Source organism: Eretmochelys imbricata, chromosome 6 (assembly GCF_965152235.1).
Source record: "Eretmochelys imbricata isolate rEreImb1 chromosome 6, rEreImb1.hap1, whole genome shotgun sequence".
Lineage (NCBI taxonomy): Eukaryota > Metazoa > Chordata > Testudines > Cheloniidae > Eretmochelys > Eretmochelys imbricata.
Window position 1 is genome coordinate 127,383,680 of NC_135577.1, and position 20,240 is coordinate 127,403,919.

A 20,240-nucleotide genomic window follows, 5' to 3' on the forward strand; every position below is an offset into this window, starting at 1 on the left:
TGTGACGTTTCACTCTATGCGATTTTATGAAAATATGCTAATGAGTGTGAATATAATGTAACTGGAATACGCTTCGTGCAAAAGGTCTCTTGTAAGGTATCATTACAAAGCTTATAATCTACTGAGTGTGGTCATCCTATTTGTATAAATGTATCACTCTTGTATCTGAAACTAGAAATATGAAATATAACCCTGAGGTCCTATTGTAGTTATGCAAAGTGTGGGCTGTTAATGGTGGTTTGGAATCTTGATGGCTCCCATCAGCCACGACAGTTGACTGTGGATGGCTCTGGTTGCAGGCCTTCCTGTTTGTCAGACTGGGAGGAATGAGGGCTTGGAGTCTTACAGTGACATGTGAACATGTCACCTGAACTGGAATCCATCTTTAACCTGGTGCTTTTCCATTGAGAAGGAGGGGTGGGAACCCAGAGAGGACAAAGGATTCCCGCATTGTGCAAAAGATATATATAAGGGGGTGGAACAGAACAAAGGGAGTGGCAGTCATAGAATCATAGAATATCAGGGTTGGAAGGGACCTCAGGAGGTCATCTAGTCCAACTCCCTGCTCAAAGCAGGACCAATCCCCAATTTTTGCCTCACATCCCTAAATGGCCCCCTCAAGGATTGAACTCACAACCCTGGGTTTAGCAGGCCAATGTTCAAACCACTGAGCTATCCCTCCCCCCATGAGAAACCCCCAAGCTACCACCTGAGTTGGAACAAGAACTGTACCCAGTGGCGTAGCCAGGTGGAAAAAGGGGGAGTGGAGATAAAAAAAGGCATCAACCCCTGGTACTCACCTGGCAGCGCTCCGGGTGTTCAGCAGCACTTCGGCGTCGGGTCCGTCACTCGCTCCGGATCTCCCCCCCCCCTTTCCCGCCACCGCAATGCCTCCGAAGTCTGGGGCGAGTGGAGGACCTGATGCCAAAGTGCTGCTGAAGACCCGGAGCGCCGCCAGGTGAGTAAAAATTTAAAAGGCGCCAAAGAATTAAAAAGACGGCACTTCTGCTCAGTGGGGGAGCAGCCGCTGCCCTGCTCCCCCCTAGCTACGCTACTGATCGTACCGGGGAAAGGGTTGTGCCCAGACTAGGAAGGCGTCTAGTCTGTGAAAGAAACTTATTGAAATGTCTCTGAGGGTGAGATTTTATCTGTATTCTGTTTTCGTACTGTATTAGGCTTAGACTTGCGTGTTTTATTTTATTTTGCTTGGTAATTCACTTTGTTCTGTCTGTTACTAATTGGAACCACTTAAATCCTACTTTCTGTATTTAATAAAATCACTTTTTCCTTATTAATTAACCCAGAGTATGTATTAATACCTGGGGGGGTGGAGGGGGGAGGAACAGCTGTGCATCTCTCTCTATCAGTGTTATAGAGGGCGAACAATTTATGAGTTTACCCTGTATAAGCTTTATACAGGGTAAAACGGATTTATTTGGGGTTGGACCCCATTGGGAGCTGGGCATCTGAGCGCTCGAGACAGGAGCACTTCTTAAGCTGTTTTCAGTTAAGCCTGCAATTTGTGGGACGTAGTTCAGACCTGGGTCTGTGTTTGTAGCAGGCTAGCGTGTCTGGCACAGCCAGGCAGGGTGTCGGAGTCCCAGGCTGGCAGGGAAAACGGGCTCAGAGGTAGTCTCGGCACATCAGTTGGCAGTCCCAAGGGGGTTTCTGTGGTCCAACCTGTTACAGGGAAGGAATCCTACACTGGAGGAAAGGGTGATGTCCTTAGAAGCAGAAGGAGCCATGTGGTAATTCTCTTAGCCAATACGAGAAGGTCATTGGATGGTGGGGATGGGAAGCTGATTGCACAATCCATATTTAATACTGTGTGTAGATTGTAATGATTTCATATAGTACGTTATCAGAGGTGTAAATCTGCACTTAGTATGCAGGATGCCATTCTGTTATCTGCAGATGTTGTTTTGTCTCACTCTCTAGTGGTTTATGGAAACTGGTGTTCAGAAACATCTCTTACGGAATGAGTGAAATGTACAGAGCATGTTTCCTTAGTGCACAGGTGAAGCAACTTCAAAAGTTCATCCCTGAAGTTACCATCAGTGATATACTCAGGTAAAAACACTGTTTAGTATTTAACTGTTTGTTAAACCTTATTGTACAGATTCATACATCTGACATTAGTTCCCTCCTTTCCAACTGCGATTTAGCTTGGAAAACTGCTAATATATCCTGGGGAGGGAGCAAATTCGACACTGATACTCAGAGAGGGAGAAATCTGGGAGGTAGTAAAGTTGGACGAGAACTAGGGTTGACAGGGGCTATAGGTGAGTGTTTGCCATGTGATAGAGAAGTGAAAAAGGCCAATGCCATTTGGCCTGTATACTCAAAAGCTTCGTTTCACAGGAGGAGATAATAGTTCCTCTGTATGACCAGTCTGATCACATCTACAAAATCCTGTTCAGTTCATTGTCCTTCATTGTGAGAAAGATGGACAAGTTGGGAGGAGCTTAGAGAGTAGCAACAGAAATTATTAGGAAGCAGCAGAGATTGATAGGAGGAAAATTAAGGTAGCTAAAATATGCCCAATTTGGCTGAAGGGGACATACGCTTCTCAATATTTGAAGGGTGTAAAAATCAAGAAGGAAAGGAAAGAAATCTAGCACAAGAAAAGTGAGCGCTCCAAACTGGTGGAATAGATAGCTGCCATAGCACTCTGTCCAAAAGTTGTCTGTGTGACAGAGTTTTCTTTTTTTCCGGACCATGTTTTTTCTTATAAGGAGAAAAAATGAAACAATATACTCTTATATAACCAGAAACAAAACAGAAAATCCTCTGCCTGGATAATCACCCCAGTCATGCCCCACTGGCTGTGGAACCCAGCCTTCCCCAAGCGTCCTCCCCTTCTGGCTCGCAAGCAGATCTGAAGGTTCCTGCTTTCCTTCAAGAACCTGATTGAGCCTCATGTCCTCAGTCTTGCTCCCGCAGAGCACCTGCATGAGGTATGAGCACAGTGTGCTTGGAAATCTGGTTGGCCTCTGTACTCTGTCACAAGGTCTGACTAGGAGTAATGAGGTGAAAGTGTTTGGGGAGAATTGAGGTTAAATATCAGGATAACCTTCCTCAGAGGACCGTCTGTTAGGATGGCCAAGAAATAATTTCTCTAGGGGAAGTGGCACGTGCCCCATTACTTGGGACACTGGGAAGCAAGCCATACACGGCAGCTGGCAGGAGACGGACTAGAGACCCTGACAGGTCTCTTCAGTTGGTAGAGTCTACGATCCCAAGTAGCGGGAATGCTGCAGACACTGCACAGAAGAGACCCTGCTGGGGAGAACTGCTCTGGTTTTTAACAACCTGTTCTGTTGGGAGCAGCATTGATGGGGGTCTGGGAGCAACAGCCTGCCCTCCGTATGGGGGAGAATGTTGTGGGAATGTGGGGCTTTTGCAGGGAGATGAAAATGGGGGATGGTTGGAAAATGTGAGGGGTCAGAGGATCCTAGAGGAAGAACTCTGAGGTGCAAGATGGAAGAGGAAATCTCCTCTTTGTGACTTAGGCTTGTTTCCACCTAGTGAAGCAGCTTTAGTGGTTCTCGTCTCTGACACGAAACCAGTAACAATCTTCTGATTTTCTGGAAGCCCGGGGAAAAATGTTAGGGTACGCGACACTGCAGTGTAAGCCTAGGATTCAAACTCAGGCTCAAGCCTAACCCCCTCCCATCTACACACAAATTATACTAACTCAGGGCTTGGACGCAGGATCCCACAGAGGTGCAGGGTCCAAGCCTGAGTCAGGCATTCAAGCCCTAATGCTTGCCAGTGTAGATGCAGCCCCACTGGACTTGTGCTCTCGAAGTCTGCCAAAAGTATTCCACAGTCCCATGGGCCAACTTTCTTTGACCTTTGGACAGTCAAATTTTCCCACACTGCACCACGAACAAAGGGCTAGAGCAGCCATGTTTTGGGAGGGCCCTAGGAAGTCTGGGATATAGGTGGTTGGACTCGGACCAGCATAATGCAATGCAGATGCCAAAGCCCTAAGGTTTCAGTAATTCATGGAGGTTACAAATGAGTGTAGACACTCAAGCCCTAGGTTAACAAACCCAAGGTCTTTTAACTTGAGTTCTACTAACCCTGGGTTTACACTGCAGTGTAGACATACCCTAATGCAGTGTTTCTCAAATGCGGCCACCAGGGGCTTTTCTTGTGGCCACATCCTCCTGGGTTGTGATTTGGAGGGTGGGGACAGTGGTCCCTCTCCCAGGGCCACCAGTGGGGGTTCAGCCCTGCCCCCCTATGGAGACACAAACGCTGGGGTGCAGGCAGGTGGTGAATGCCCCACTTTCCCGAGGGCAGGTGGGCAGTCTTTGGTTACGGGGCTTTGGGTTCCATCCACGCGATAGCAGGCTCTGGTCCCAGGCTCACTACCCACACCATCATTCACACTCTGAGGCCACCAAAAAATTTGTTGTGAGAACCCCTGCTGTGGTTGGCCAGTGTCAGCTGACTCTGGCTCGGGTTACAGGGCTGTTTAATTGCTATGCAGATGCTCTGCCTGGAGTCAGGGCTCTGGGACCCTGCAAGGAGGGTGGGTCCCACAGGCCAGGCTCCAGCCCAAACCCAAACAGCTACACTGCAGGTAAAGAGGCCCCGTAGCCCCAAGCCCTACAAGCCTGAGTCAACTGACACGGGTTAGTTGTGGGTTTAACTGCAGTGTAGACATATCCTTAGAGAGATCCAAAAGAGAGAACCAAATCATTATTGATTTGTATTGAAAGGGTAGGCAGGCAAAGCAATTCCTATATGTAGTGTTGTTGTAGCCATAGGATCCAGGATATTAGAGAGAGAAGGTGGGTGAGGTAATATCTTTTATTGGACCAACTTCTGTTGGTGAGGGGGACAACCTGTGTAAGCTCGAAAGCTTGTCTTTCTCGCCAACAGAAGTTGGTCCAATACAAAAGCAATTCCCAGGCTGATTTGCAATCGGAAAGATGTAGTAATTACTTTTTGCCACAAGAGGGTTTTTGAATTTGAGGACCTTTCAAGAACTCCTCCTACTGTACTCCAGTGTATTTTGGAGATTGGATAATCAAAACCAGGTCATCAACTATTATTTTTAATTCCAGACTTTGGGAAATTAAAGGAACTTAGTTTAAAAAGTCAGCTGGCTTGAATAGCACAAGGACTTAAATACAGAGGAGGCTTGGAACTTCTTCAGATCAGCTATACCAAAACTATCTGAAATTTGCATCCCAAGAGGAAGAAACTTGCAGGGAAAAGCTCCAGACCCAGCTCGATGAATAACCACCTCAGAAAGGTTATTAGGAGTAAGCAGAGAGCCTATAGCGAATGGAAAAAGGGGTTGATTAGAAAATGTTGGAATAAAGTGAGAATTGCTAAAAGTCAATCTGAATTAGCTCTTGCCAAGGAAATTAAAATAAATAAGAGGGGTTTTAGTTATATAAATAAAGAGAGAATAAGGAAGGATTAGGTTGAGTCACTACTCAGAGTGAATGGGAAGGAGATTAAAGATAATCTAGGTGCAGGCGTACAGCCCAAAAACTAAACGAATACTTTGCCTTGGTTTTCAATTACCATGATGATATAGAACAGTTTGTATGCCTCGTTAAGGGCGGCTACAGAAAAGTGTGGTCCACTCCCATTCTAAGGGCTGTCGAAAGCAAATTATTCTGGAATAGCTATGCTGATTATAACAGTGGATTAAGCTAATTTGGAATAAGACACTCTTCTTCAGGAGTATGAGCGTCCACACATGGAGTTAATCAGGAATAGCTAATCCGCTGTAAATTCACACCCTACTTTATTCCAGATTAACTGTCATGTATAGACAAACCCTGAGGCTTGAGTGAAGAATTCTTAAATGGCTAATATTACTGGCATGCAGAGAATCATCAGGGTAAACTCAAGATGGAAGTCTTGCATGTAGCCTTCTCCCTGCTCAAAGAGTTTTCAAATGAACATAGCTGGCTTACAGTCATTCTTCCTCATCAGCATCCAGTGCGAAAACTGCAGGGCAAGCCTAAGGGTGGTGCAATGATTAGGATCCTAGGCTGGGACTTGGGAGACCCGGTTCAGTTCCCTGCTCTGCCTGTGTGACCTAGGGCAAGTCACTGAGGGCTCGTCTACATGGGGAAACTTACTGACATAACCATCCTTGTATAATTATACTGCTGTATTCATACCAGAATTACTCCCTGTGTAGACACACTTCTTATGGACTAAGGGTGCCCTTTTCCCATTTAGTGACATAAACCAAACTGGGAAAAGGCACTTTTATTCTGGAATAACCGTGAGTTACAGCAGTATAATTATACCAGTAAAATTCTTCGTGTTGACAAGCCCTTAGATTTTCCATGCCTCAATTCCCCATCTGTAATAGGGAAGCTCCTATTATCCCCATCTCACGGAGTGCTGTGAGGGTGAACACATGACGAGTGTGAGACATTGGATACAGTGGTAAAAGAGGCCATACAAATACCGGTGATAGATGTGATCAATCCAGTAAGCAGGTATGCGTCTGCCTGCACTGCCCTCCAGGAAGCTCCACTGAGAGGGAAATACAATAACTGAACCTCATAGTCATGTTTCACTGCTGGGATGTCAGCATGGAATAGCTATCTATGACTACAGCCTACACACATTGCACAGCTGCAGAATATTTCCCCCATGTCACATCTGACTTGCAGTTTCCATAGGAAGGGCATGGTGCCCCAAATGGTACAAATATTCTTCAGTAACAAAATCTCTATACAACAGTATGTATGTAGGGTAAGTATAATGGTGGCTGTGAGCTAATATCCGTCTCCCTTATTGACAAGAGAAAATTGGAGAAAATATGGATATTTGTGGCAGAGGTATTTTAGTGGTGTTTACGCTAAATGACTTGCCCAGATCTCAGGGGGTGGGTAAGTGTCAGAGCTTGGATTAGATCTAGTGTAGCTGTATTTTTAGACCACATCTCTCTCAGGTGAAATAGACTAGCTCTAGTCTGCTTCCTTGTTTCTGTGGCCTGCTAGATGTACAAGCTTCTAGGGTTCCCCATCTCACCTCAAGGGGATTCACAAGCTAACACTGTTATAAACCTGCATGTTTTGTAACTGATCGGTGTTTATTCCTAGGTCTTGCTTCACTTTTAAATGCCCTAAAAGGAATTGCCAGTATTTTGTTTAGCATCTCTCACAACTTGGCGTGGTTTATTAGATAACATTAGCCCATGCTGTTTTCTTTCTAATTATCAAGTCTTCCTTTGTTTTTGCAGGGGTCCAGCTGGAGTAAGAGCCCAGGCCTTGGACCGGGATGGAAATTTGGTAGATGACTTCGTATTCGATGGAGGCACTGGCGATATTGGAAGCAGAGTTCTTCATGTCAGAAATGCCCCATCTCCTGCCGCTACCTCCTCCCTTGCCATTGCAAAAATGATCGCAGATGAAGCGGAGCGAAGATTTGGCTTGTGAAATGAACCGGCACCGCACTGTTTGTATCCACCCTTGGTTAGCTGTGTGACTGCACTGAATGAAGTCTGCAGTTTGTCAGAGTGAAGATAAACTGGAAGTCGTCTTGTTCAGCAGATGAACACTGGCATTTAGTCTGTAGAATACAAAACTAGCATGTCGGTTGTTTGCCTCCATAAGCCTTTACTTCTCTACTTACTAACCAGGCATTGTGAGATCAGATAAGTCCTGGGGGAATGGAGAGCACCCCCAAAATACTGTATTGATGGGGGGACAGGAATCAGTGAGTGCCCAGCTGGAAGAGAGAAAAGAGCCACCTTCAACTGCAGAGTCAGTGACATCTCCTTCCCCCCCCAAAGAGCTGCCTCTCTGTGCATGGTGCTAGCACTAACTGGTGCTCGGTGGTCACTAGAGGGCTGTAGGAGGAACAGAAAGAGCTATTGCCAAATGGGCTTCCCGCACTCTGATTTCCCATGTTCTCTGGTTTAAACAGGACCTCCCAGCATCTCCACTGCAGCAAGGTGGCCCCTTGAGGCATCATGGCCAGGGAGCGGCTGTGATGGTCCCTCCCTCTTTCAAGAGATTGGGGAATTCACCTCCTCACTATTGAACAAAATGAGAAAAACTGGTGAACACCCTTTAAGGAATGTAAATATGGAAGTACTGTAAACAATCCTTTGTCATTGCATCATTGGGGAGCCGCTGAAAATGTTAGTTGACATTCATTGCTTTCTCCATTAATGCACAGTACCTGAGATAGGCCCAAGCCCAACAATTGGTTTTATATTTCCTTTGGATGTCTTACTTGATTTGCATATGCACACAGTCATTCATAGTCCAGATGATCTAGACAAGCACTGTCTTCCTACTGAGATCAGAGAGAAATAAATGCCATTTTTCATAAAAGCAAAACATGGGGGTCAGTGAAGAGCAAATAATTATTCTTAAAGACAGATAATGCAAAATGAACTTGCTTTTGTGCAGCATATTGAGCAATCGGATGAAAATCTACTTCGTAAAAACAATGTGAAAGGGAGGAAATTACAGAAATCTGTCTTTAGTTCAGTCATTTTGTACACTACTTTCACTTCGAGTCCAAATAGCAGTGAGTCATGAAAGTTTCCCACTTCCAATCATCTGTTGGTCGGAGGGGACCTTCGAGACTACTGATTGGTATCACTGAAAGACACACTTGCTGCTTCAAACACTATGAAATGTTTTCAGAAGTGTGCCTGGAAGTGAAACCGTTCCCTGGAATGCAGAGAATGTTCATTAAAATCTTGGGACTTAAAACAAGCTCTTTCCTAACTGAACTATGAGTGTCTTAGTATGTACAGCATAATTACTACAAAAAAGATAATTGTATGGCCCCAGGGACGTAGTGCTGCAAAGTACACTTTAAAAGCATGTGTGCAGGAGATGTTGGGAAATGTAGATAATTAAGGGTGGTTAGCTGCCTACCAGACAATTTGGCCGCTTTTTTTTTTTTTTTTTAAAGGATTACCTTATAGATTTCTGTTATATACGTACACTGCATTGTGTTAGCACAGGAGTTCGGGTACATAAACAGATTCTACATCTCTGGTATACAATAGGCTAGAAGTTCTCAATGCAGGGGCTTTAACACTTACTTGGCTTTTCTGATGAAATGTACTTTATCAGAAAAATATTTGCGAACTCCTACTAAACTTAATATGTCAATTTATAAACCCAAATAATTCGCCTCTTGAAGAGAAATCTTTATGCACGTTAGTTTTAGCCGAAATAAAGCTAGAATGGGATTCCAGATGCTTCAAACACTAACGCAGACTAGTTGAGCAAGAGTCATAGCTGCACAGCTAAAATACGTCCGCTCACCAAGTGTTGCCTATCAACAGTAAATACAAGAAGATTGCAAAGTAACTTCCTCCTACATGAGGTGTGGCTCTAACGTGTATTAACAGAATAAAGAATGTTAAAAAGTAAACCAGTCATGCACTTTGATTCTTAAATCAGGGAGTTTGAATGTACAGCCTGATAGTTTTATAAGGAATTCTCTTTTAATTAAATTTCAGGGTGATAACTGTTTAGGCTAAAGCTTATTAGATATTTTTTTTAGCTCTGAATCTTTTATCAAATTCTGTAAAATAGTCTTTATTTCTGTTGAGTTGTAAACAACGTTTTTTTAAAAGGAAACATTTTAAAATTCTGTAAATTGCTACAATAGTGGTGTTCGCACGTAAGTGAAGCTTTGTCCAAGAAGTGTGAAAAGAATAAAATGTCCAGTTCGCTTGTATTGTTCCAATATCATGTCCTTTTGTATTTTGTGGTTAAAAATATTACATTAACCCTTCCCCCCATCCCACTAGGCATACAAATTGTTCTTGATTTGCAGGAAAGCTCCTGTGGATGGCCTGTAGCGTTAAACACCGACCTCGGGCAGTCAGTGGCTCTGTGCATAGAAATACCTAAATTTGCTTAAAGAGAGAGTTCTTTCTTTCCCACATAGGAAAGTGTGTGATCAGTAGGATTACCCAGAACCACCTATAAGAATGAGCTAAATGTCTCTTCTGAGGAGGCTCTGGTTAAATGCACTCACTTTCCTCTCAGGATCACCCAGAAGCTTGAAGCCCAAGAACATACTGCACAGCAAGGACAACAAAAGGGAAACTGCTTATCCTTCTGCAGTGCCTCTGTTAGTTAAATTCCAAGCCTTTAAATAGGCCAGCATAATGACTCTGATATCAGCTAGACTATACACAAACCAACTGTCAATCCCTTTTAATAGGGTTTGAAAAAGTCATGATTTACCTGGAATTGGCAAGTATCCTAGAAACATGAGGTCCTGGATATTTCCTGCTACGCATTTGTGGGCAGGGTTCAGAGATTCATATATGCCAAGGCCAAAAGGAACCATTGTGATCAGCTCGTCTGACCTCTTGTGTAACACAGGCCAGAGAACTTCCCCCAGAATAATTCCTAGAGTGGAACTTTTAGAACAACATCCAATCTTGATTTTAAAATTTTCAGTGATGGAGAACCCACCAGGACCCTCAGTAAGTTGTTCTAATAGTTAATTACTCTTGCCATTAAAAATTGTGCTTTATTTCTAGACTGAATTTGTCTCGCTTCAACTTCCAGCCATTGGGTCATGTCATGCCTTTCTCTGCTAGATTGACGAGCCCATTATTAAATATTTGTTCCCTGTGTAGATACTTATAAACTGTAATCAAATCTCCCTTTAACCGTCTCTTTGTTAAGCTAAATAGATAGACTCAAGGAGCAAACTCTCGATATGGCAGGTTTTCTAATCCTTGAATCATTCTTGTGGCTCTTCTCTTAACCCTCTCCAATTTATTAACATCCTTCTTGAATTGTGGGCATCAGAACTGGACACACTATCCCAGCAGTGGTCGCACCAGTACCAAATACAGAGGCAAAATAACTTCTCTACTTCTACTGGAGATTCCCCTGTTTATGCATGTAAAGAACTGCATTAGCCCTTTTGGCCACAGAGTCACACTGGGCTCTCATGTTCAGCTAATTAGCTACTATGACCCACTTTTTCAGTCACTACTTCCCAGGATAGTCTCCCAGCCTATAAATATGGCCTACATTCTTTGCTCCTAGATACATACATTTACATTGAGCTGTATTAAAACACATCTTGCTTGCTTGCACCCATTTTACCAAGCAATCAAGCTTGCTCTGAATCAGTGACCTGTCTTTCATTATTTACCACTCTCCCAATTTTTGTGTTATCTGCAAGTTTTATCACAGCTGGTTTAAGGTTTTCTACCAGGTCATTGATTAAAAATGTTAAATAACATAGGGCCAAGAACTGATGTCCACTGGAAATACACCTGCTTGATGATAATTCCCTGCTTACACTTACATTCCAAGACCTATCATTTAGCCAGTTTTTAATACATTTAATGTGTACCATGTTAATTTTATATTGTCAGTTTTTAATCAGAATGTCATGCAGCAGCAAGTCAGACGCCATACAGAGGTCAGTAGATTAAATCGACACTAATACCTTTATCAACCACATTTGTAATCGCATCAAAAAGAGATCTCAAGTTAGTCTGACAGAGTCTTGTTTGAATAAACCCCTGTTGATTGGCATGTATTACTTTACTCTCCTTAAATTCTTTATTAATCAAATTTAATAAATTAATAAAATTAATAAATTCTTTATTCATCAGTCCTGTATCAGCTGCTCCATTATCTTGCCTGGGATCGATGTCAGTCTGACAGGCCTATAATTACCCCCATCATGCTGTTTACCCTTTTAAAAATTGGTACATTAGCTTTCTTCCAGTCTCCTGGAATTTCCCCGGTGCTCCAAGACTTACTGAAAATCAACAATAACAGTCCAGCCAGTGCCTCAGTCAGCTCTTTTAAAACTCTTGGATGTTATATGGACCTGCTGATTTTAAAATGTTTAACTTTAGTAACTTCTGTTTAACATCCTCTAGAGATACTAGTGGAATGGAATGAGTACTCTCACCACATGATGAAACTATATTGTCTGCTGCTGTGCCCATCGCCCAGGATAAAGTATCCAGACTGCTGTGGTCAGCTGCTCCCAGTGTAGACTACTGACACTTTGCCATAGTTTTGGCAGCAGTGAAAGGGAAGTAGCAATTGCCAGGGGTGCCCTCCTAAAGTTATGTGGGTTCAAAGGAGCAGAAGAAACGGCATATGTGCGGGCTTGTCTATACATGGAAATTGCCCAGACTATTTATTCCACCATAGCTCCTCCTGTGGACACTCTGATTCTGCAACGAGTGGTTTTTTTTCTGATTCAGGGTGTGGTTATGGGGGTGGGGGGAGTTTAATCCAAAATTGTTTGATGCAGATCCGGTAACTCACTCCAACAGCATGCACACGGAACAGCTGATGCGTTTTCAATTTGCAGCATGTGAGCGTTCTGCCGCGGTGCTGCAGAGAGAGGCTGTGGTGGTCTTGCGGGGTGGGGGGGTATCCCGGGGTCTTTCGTTTCACGGCTGAGCAATGTGCATCTTGGGATTGTTTTTGCTGTGAATTGTGGGAAACCAGGCAGATTTTTTTAATTCCATGTTTCTGTTATACCAATAAAATAAAAACCAGCAGGATCTTATTAAAGGGGAAAAGGCAAAATGCCACATTTATTGTGAATACAGAAAGAATCCTCGTAAGCAGTTAGTTATCGCTATAACATTCCGTTCAATTTCATATTTATTCACACATTCATTCATACACACAAACACGCACACAGGTTCTGCAAGGTTGTTATCATAGTTACCAGCCTTAGAGTTGCTCATGCCAAGCCACTGGCCAGGTGGCCTGGACACGAGGAGGGGGCAGGGCCTTGTCAGATGCTCATCTGACACTCCTGGAAGTTGGTTTGCAGAATCAGACCCCAAAGTTCTCACTTTCTAGAGTCCATTTTTATAGGAATTTATTCCTACGCCAGTCTATGGGAATTGCTTCATCATGCTGTTGCTGAATCAATCAGCAGATGGCACATTCCTGACGGCTCCATGTTGTTTTTCGGTTCTCCCATCCTTGAGGCTGTTGGGTGGATTCCAGTCTTCCCTCCGGGGGTCTTCTGGTTGTTTCCACTTGACGCCTTCTTCGGCCAATGGGCACTGGATTCTTAGGCTGGCACCTCCCTGATCATTCAGTTATTATCCGCACCAAGCATCCATCCACATACATCCTCTATCTCTATTTTAATCACAATTGTTAACAAAGCAAGATAAATACGACAAAAGGGCGGGGAGTCTCTGTGTGCTGTTTCTGTTGTTACAAAGTATTGCTTTGAGAACAGACTCTGTCTTAGAATGTACTAACACAATTAGTACCTTGCAAGTTTCACACAGAGAGGGAGAGAAACAATACCAAAAACTAAGAGACCTCTTAATTAGTAATACCCTGGAATTTAAACGATGGAGAATCAAACTCATTTGTGATTTTAATACAGAACTTCTTTAATATGATCCAACATTTCCACCATCTCTGTCCCATATGTTTCCCTTTGGGGTGAGCTTGTGCCGTTTTTGAATGGCTGTTGGCCGTCAGGGACCCAACTGCTCCGCAGCGCTATGGTGAGGAGTGTGAATAAGCACCGGCTGCTTGGGCTATGTTACAGTAGTCAAAGCTGGACGAATTTGATGCTGGTCTTCATCCGGCACAACACGGAGCAGATGATGTGGATTGTGCAGAAGCAGGAAAATGTCCTAGGCCAGCAGCTGCAGCTCCTGCAGTGGCAGGAGAATACTCTGAAGCGGTGGCAGCCAGAAGGAAGGGGACGATGTTGAGCTGTTGGAACAAGAAGCTCAGTTCCAGGATCACCTGCTCAGCATTCAGCACCGATTCCGGACCCAGGAAAGCAGTGGTGGGAGAGGACGGTTTTGCAGACATAGGACGACCAGCAGTGGCAAGAGAACTTTAGGATGGGGAGGGTTACCTTTTTTGAGATCTGTGCAGAACGGACGCTGGAGCTGCCATGACAGCGTATCAACGTGCAGTGCCCCATACCGATGGAGTAACGGGGTCACCATTGCCATCTGGAAGCTGGTCACCACAGAATGCTACGGGTCCATAACTAACCAATTTGTTGTGGGGCCATCAACCGTTGGGGGCCCGCTGTCATGCAGGTCTGCTATGCCACTGATAAGGTGCTGTCCAACTGAGTTGTCAAAATGCATAGTGCTCAGGAGATTATTGATAGATTTGCATGCCAGGGGTTCCCAAACCACTTGGGGGCTATTGATGGACCCCATGTGCCTATCATTCTCACATCCCCACCCAGGTGCAGAACTCATAAACAGAAAGGGGTATTTCTCCCGGGTGCTCCAATGACTGGTCGGCCACTGTGGCAGATTAACAGACATAAATGCAGAGTGGTCGGGAGGGGTCTACAGTGCTAGGATCTTTCGGAACTCAGTTCTTTTTAGAATAATGGATAAAGAACTGTTTGCCCTCAAGACCACTGTGGACATTAATGGTGTGGACGTCGGTCTGCTTATTCTGGGAGTCCTGGCTTATCCTCTGACGCCCTGGCCTACGAAGCCATACACAGCCCACTTGGACAGAAGGAAGGAACATTTAAACTGTTGCCTGAGGGCATTGATGACCTGTGCCTGGTGCTGGTGCGGGAGCCCAACCCTGGAACAGCTCGAGCCATGCCCTCCCTCCAGCAACCCCCGCTCCCAGAAAGCAGCAGCCTCTCTGTGCAGCTCCCAGCTGCTCCTCTGCTTCTGCCTCTCCCTGCCTGGCGCAGCTCGTGGCTCAGCTGCTCCGCAGGGAGGGGCCCAGCCACTTCATGTGACCGAGCAATCTGGCAGGGGGAGGATGTGACCCTGCATGCCTCCCCCCATGCATCGCCTCTGCCTGAGTAGTTGCAGAATGCTGGTTGCATTTGGCCGTTTGAAAGGCAGATGGCACTGTTTAGGGAAAAGGTGGGAAGCAGCAGAAACAAACATTCTGACCGTTATAACTACATGTTGTGTTCTGCACAATGTTTGCGAGAGCAGGGGAGAAAGCCTTAATGATAAGTGGCTGGCAGAGGCTTGCTTCGTGCTTCGAGCAGCCAGAAGGAGTCCCACAGAAAACAGTGGGAATGTGCTCAGGGGGGTCCATTGTTCGTATTTTGAATCTTAGGCCTGAATATGTGCAGCTGTTAGCCCATGGAAAGGGAGTTGGGAAAGATACAGGGTGAGCACTGGGGTACTGGGTAGGAAATGGAACATTCCCTCTGTACTTTTGTGAACCCTATGAACGTTTTCAGCTTTATTTAAAGGAATGGCTGAGATAAATGCACTGATCACTCATAACTGATGCTTTATAAACTGTTCTTATTATGGAAGAACAATAAAAAGCTAAAAGTAAAGTTTTGTATGGAACCAATAGAAAAATAATAATAGTTTCATATATGCAAATTTACATTTAGCTAAACAATGTGCTAAGCGAACAACTATAGAGCAACTATAGAGCAACTATAGACAGTAAGAACACGGCAAATAGAACAATTTTGGGTTGAGGGAGGTGTGATCCTGATCCAACAGGCGGAAGGCACAGGGCTAGATAAGGGTTACAAAGATCCCACAGTCTGGTATATACATACTAGTTTGCCAAAGAGTGTCATGTAAAGCCTGTGTCACACTGGTCATCATAATAATTGTGAAATGTCTGCATGGATAATATGTAAAGATTTATGTACGTATACTGAAAATTATGTTCTTAGTGTCTGTGAGTTGGGGGCTGGTAAGAAGGTGATAAGCAGATTTCGTTCAGGCAGGAGATGCTTATCTACCTGTCTGGCTATATGTAGAGGGAGTATTGTACACTTCACAGCGACCACCTATTTACAGTCTGAGCAACATGCTAATCAAAAAGAAAAGGAGTACTTGTGGCACCTTAGAGACAAAACAATTTATTTGAGCATAAGCTTTCGTGAGCTACAGCTCACTTCATCGGATGCATACTGTGGAAAATACAGAAGATGTTTTCATGCACACAAACCATGAAAAAATGGGTGTTTATCACTACAAAAGGTTTTCTCTCCCCCCACCCCACTCTCCTGCTGGTAATAGCTTATGTAAAGTGATCACTCTCCTTACAATGTGTATGATAATCAAGGTGGGCCATTTCCAGCACAAATCCAGGTTTTCTCCCCACCCTCCCTCCCCCACACACAAACCCACTCTCCTGTTGGTAATAGCTTATCTATAAACACCCATTTTTTCATGGTTTTTTCATGGGAGGGGGGTGGATGGGGCAGGGGTCCTGGGGGGGGCATCAAGGAACGCGGGGGCGTTGGATGGGGCAGGAGTCCCGGGGGGCAAGGGTGGGCAACGACCCCCTCGTGGGGTGAGAAGGGAACCCGTTGTTAAGATTTTGGCAGCTCATTACTGACAGTAGGCATGTGGGTAAGTGCTCTCCATGCCGTGGTCCTTTGAGCAGTTGCTAGCCATGGCTTTAGCATGTCGCAGAGGCCGATTGCACAGGCAGAGCGGCTGCCATTTTGGAAACATGTACAGGCCGAACAAACAGGGTGGGCTGAGAGAGGTGGGGCTGGATACTTGGAAGGGCTCCTAGCTCACGTTCACCTCCAAAGGCTGCAGCCATGGGGCACCCAGAACTGAAGCCATAACGGTAGTGTAGCACAATAATAATAAATAATTGTAAGGATAGGTACTTAAATGCCCATTTTCCATCCGGGGAATCTGACTTGTCAGTCTTGGCCTGGGTTGCTAGCTGAGACTCGGGCTCAGCTGATACAGGACAGGAATCAGGATCCGTTGCAGTAGGGCACAACTGGGACTGACTTTCCAGCTAAGGGTTACTGGGTTCAGACACAAACTGATCGTCGGAGCCCTGGGCGCATGGGACCCCAGTAACGAGCAAGTGTTGTGGGAATGCGGAATTGGTCAACCCTACGCTCGGCTGATGCGGCAACTCATGGTGTTGGACACCATCAGGTGGTTGAGGGACGTCTACCTAGAACACATCACCGGACATCAGCTATACCAGGAGAGGAGCTGGAGGTGCGGATGAGAAGCACAGTCAGGAAAGTAACTGAAATACTTCCCTGATGGATTGTATTTTCTAATGGCCAACTTACCCTAAATCAGTGGTTCCCAAACTGGGGTTCGCAAAATGTTACCGGGGGTTTTAGGGACAAAAATTCCCTAATGGCGGACAGAGCTGTCCCTAGGGATCCCAGGCAGCACGGGGCCAGCAGCCCGGAGCCCCTGGACTTCCAAGAGCTCAGCAGATCAACGCGAGCATATCTATCACGCTGAGGAGATTTAAACTTCAAGACTCCTTATAAGAAATGGAAAGGGAGGTGGATATTTTTGCTGCCTTTAAAATTAAATAGGCAGCTAGTCTTGTTTTTAAAATTATGATGAAGAACAAGTTTAAGCTTTGTTGTAACGTGCGTGGTTTGCCTGGACTGCTCAAGGCCCTGAACGCGTGTGTAGGAGGAACGATTTGAGCTGGCTTCTTCAATCCCTTCATGCTGTTTCACATCTGATACTCCTTGATGCCCCACAGGAGCCTGGTCTTATAACCGGCTTCTTCGAAGTGACACAAGCCGCGAAAGCGAGCTCTTGGAAGAGAGTTGCTGTTTTCCTAATGTACTAAACACACTGTAATGATGAATAATAATGAATAGTGGGGCATAAGCATGTCATACAAAACAAATGTTATATTTCCAGAGATCACTGCTTTTATCATTTATTCTCAGGGACAGGAGAACACCCCGGGAAATATTCAGTTCTAGGAGGGGGGGTCGCGAGACTGGACATTTTAGTGAAAGGGGTTCAGAGGCGGTTTAAACTTTGGGAGCCGCTGCCCTACATTCTCACGCGCGGAGGGGCAACCGCTATGTTTGCTTTCCACCCCCCCGCCCGGGGAACGCTCCACCCGCGGGATGCGCCGGCGTGCCCGGCTCTCGCGGCTGAGGAGCCGGGCCCGGGGGTCGCGGGCGGCGCGCGGGCCTCCAGCGGCAGCCGCTAGGGGGCGCCGCGGGCACGCGGGCTGGGGGCCGGGCGCCTGCGCAGTGCCGCGCCGGAGGGACGGAGGGAGGGAAGGGCGGCGTGAGGCGGCCCCGGCGGGCAGAGCGAGGTCGCGCGAGTGGCCGGGCCCAGGCAGCGGGGCCGGCAGCCGCCCGCCCCCCCGCACCCGGCCGGGAGCCCAGCCCCGGCCCCTCCGGATGTGATCGCTGGCCGGGCGGGGGCAGAGCGCCGCCCCCTGCCTGCGCAGCGCGGCCCGCGGAGCCCGGCCCGCATGAGGAGCGGCCAGCGCCGGCCGGGCCGAGCCGAGGGCAAGCGGCGGCCGCCTCCGGGCCCGGGCCGGCCTCTCCCTGCCGCGCCGCCCCGCCCCGCGCCCTAGCCGCGCCCGCGCGCCGCCGTCCGGGCCCCGCCGCCCCCGATGCGGGGCAGCTGCCGCCGGGGCCATGCAGCCGCCGCCGCAGCCCTACGAGTTCTTCAGCGAGGAGAACGGCCCCAAATGGCGGGGGCTCTTCGTGCCCGCGCTGCGCAAGGTCAGGCCGGCCGCCGGCTGCGGGGCGGGCTGGCGGGGCGAGGCGAGGCGAGGCTCGGGCCTCCGCTGCCCCCCGCGGGCCCCCCTCCTGTGCGCGCCCCTCCTCTCCGCCCCCTGCACCTCCCTCCCCCTTCATCGCCTGTGCGCCCCCCTCCCCCCGTGCGCTCCCTTCATCGCCTGTGCACCCCCCTCCCCTGTGTGCCCCCCTCCCCCCCGTGCGCTCCCTTCATCGCCTGTGCGCCCCCCTCCCCCTCCTCGCCTGTGCGCCCCCTCCCCCCCGTGCGCTCCCTTCATCCCCTGTGCGCCCCCCTCCCCCCCGTGCGCTCCCTTCATCGCCTGTGCACCCCCCTCCCCCCCGTGCGCTCCCTTCATCGCCTGTGCACCCCCCTCCCCCCCGTGCGCTCCCTTCATCGCCTGTGCACCCCCCTCCCCCCCGTGCGCTCCCTTCATCGCCTGTGCACCCCCCTCCCCCTCCTCCCCTGTGCGCCCCCTCCCCCCGTGCACTCCCTTCATCGCCCCCGCCCCCTCCTCCCCTGTGCGTGCCCTCCTCCCTCTCCTCGCCTGTGCGCGCCCCCTCCCCACCTGTGTGCCCCCCTCCCCCCGTGCACTCCATCGCCTGTGCACCCTCCTCGCCTGTGTGCGCCCCCCTCCCCCTCCTCCCCTGTGCGCCCCCCTGCCCCCGTGCACTCCCTTCATCGCCTGTGCACCCTCCTGCCCTGTGCGCCCCCCTGCCCCCGTGCACTCCCTTCATCGCCTGTGCACCCTCCTGCCCTGTGCGCCCCCCTGCCCCCGTGCACTCCCTTCATCGCTTGTGCGCCCCCCTCCCCCTCCTCGCCTGTGCGCCCCCCTCCCCGTTTACCCTTCTCCTTCCCCGTGTACTCCCCTCCTCCCCTGTGCGCCCCCTCCCCCCGTGCACTCCCTTCATCACCTGTGCACCCTCCTCACCTGTGTGCGCCCCCCTCCCCAGCTGTGCGCCCCCCCCTCCCCCCGTGCACTCCCTTCATCGCCTGTGCACCCTCCTCGCCTGTGCGCACCCCCCTCCCCGCCTGTGCGCCCCCCTTCCCCCTGTGCACTCCCTTCATTGCCTGTGCGCCCCCCCTCCCCGTTTACCCTTCTCTTTTCCTGTGTACTCCCCTCCTCCCCTGTGCGCCCCCCTGCCCCCGTGCACTCCCTTCATCGCCTGTGCGCGCCCCCTCCCCGCCTGTGCGCGCCCCCTCCCCGCCTGTGCGCGCCCCCTCCCCGCCTGTGCGCGCCCCCTCCCCGCCTGTGCGCGCCCCCTCCCCGCCTGTGCGCGCCCCCTCCCCGCCGTGCACTCCCTTCATCGCCTGTGCACCCTCCTCCCCTGTGGGCGCCCCCCTCCTCGCCTGTGCGCCCCCCTCCCCCCCGTGCACTCCCTTCATTGCCTGTGCACCCTCCTGCCCTGTGCGCGCCCCCCTCTGCTCATCCCCTGTTTACTCTCCTCTCCTCCTCCCGTGTACTCCCCTCCTCCCCTGTGCGCGCCCTCCTCCCCTGTGCGCGTCTCCATTCTCTGCTGTCCCCCATGTGCCTCCATTCTCTGCTGTCCCCCGCGCACCCACATCCTGTGTACATCCCCGCTACCCGCCTCCCCAACTGCATCCCCTGGGCACCTCTATCCTCCAGTACCCCCCATAGACACTTACCCCCTGCACACCCCCATCCTGTGTACATCTGCTGTGCACCCCCTGACTGCATCCTTACTACACTCCTCACCTCCATCCCTGCTGCACCCCCACTATCCCGACCGCAACACCTGTGTACCCTCATCCTCCGCTA

At 48.6% G+C, this 20,240-nt stretch overlaps 2 protein-coding genes across 4 annotated transcripts in view; both read left to right on the plus strand.

Annotated features, from left to right (window-relative positions):
• Nucleotides 1-9,692, plus strand: part of L2HGDH (L-2-hydroxyglutarate dehydrogenase) — a 47,213-nt gene extending 37,521 nt beyond the window's left edge. The window contains exons 9-10 of the mRNA XM_077819676.1: nucleotides 1,939-2,070; nucleotides 7,235-9,692. Of these exons, the coding sequence (XP_077675802.1) occupies nucleotides 1,939-2,070; nucleotides 7,235-7,430 (328 nt within the window). The 3' untranslated portion in view covers nucleotides 7,431-9,692. The remainder of the gene's footprint in view (nucleotides 1-1,938; nucleotides 2,071-7,234) is intronic.
• Nucleotides 9,693-18,329: 8,637 nt separating this feature from the next.
• The window catches only part of SOS2 (SOS Ras/Rho guanine nucleotide exchange factor 2), a 113,683-nt gene continuing 111,772 nt past the window's right edge, over nucleotides 18,330-20,240 (plus strand). For all 3 annotated transcript variants that reach the window (XM_077819684.1, XM_077819685.1, XM_077819686.1), the window contains exon 1: nucleotides 18,330-18,447. In XM_077819684.1, the coding sequence (XP_077675810.1) occupies nucleotides 18,361-18,447 (87 nt within the window). In that variant the 5' untranslated portion in view covers nucleotides 18,330-18,360. The remainder of the gene's footprint in view (nucleotides 18,448-20,240) is intronic.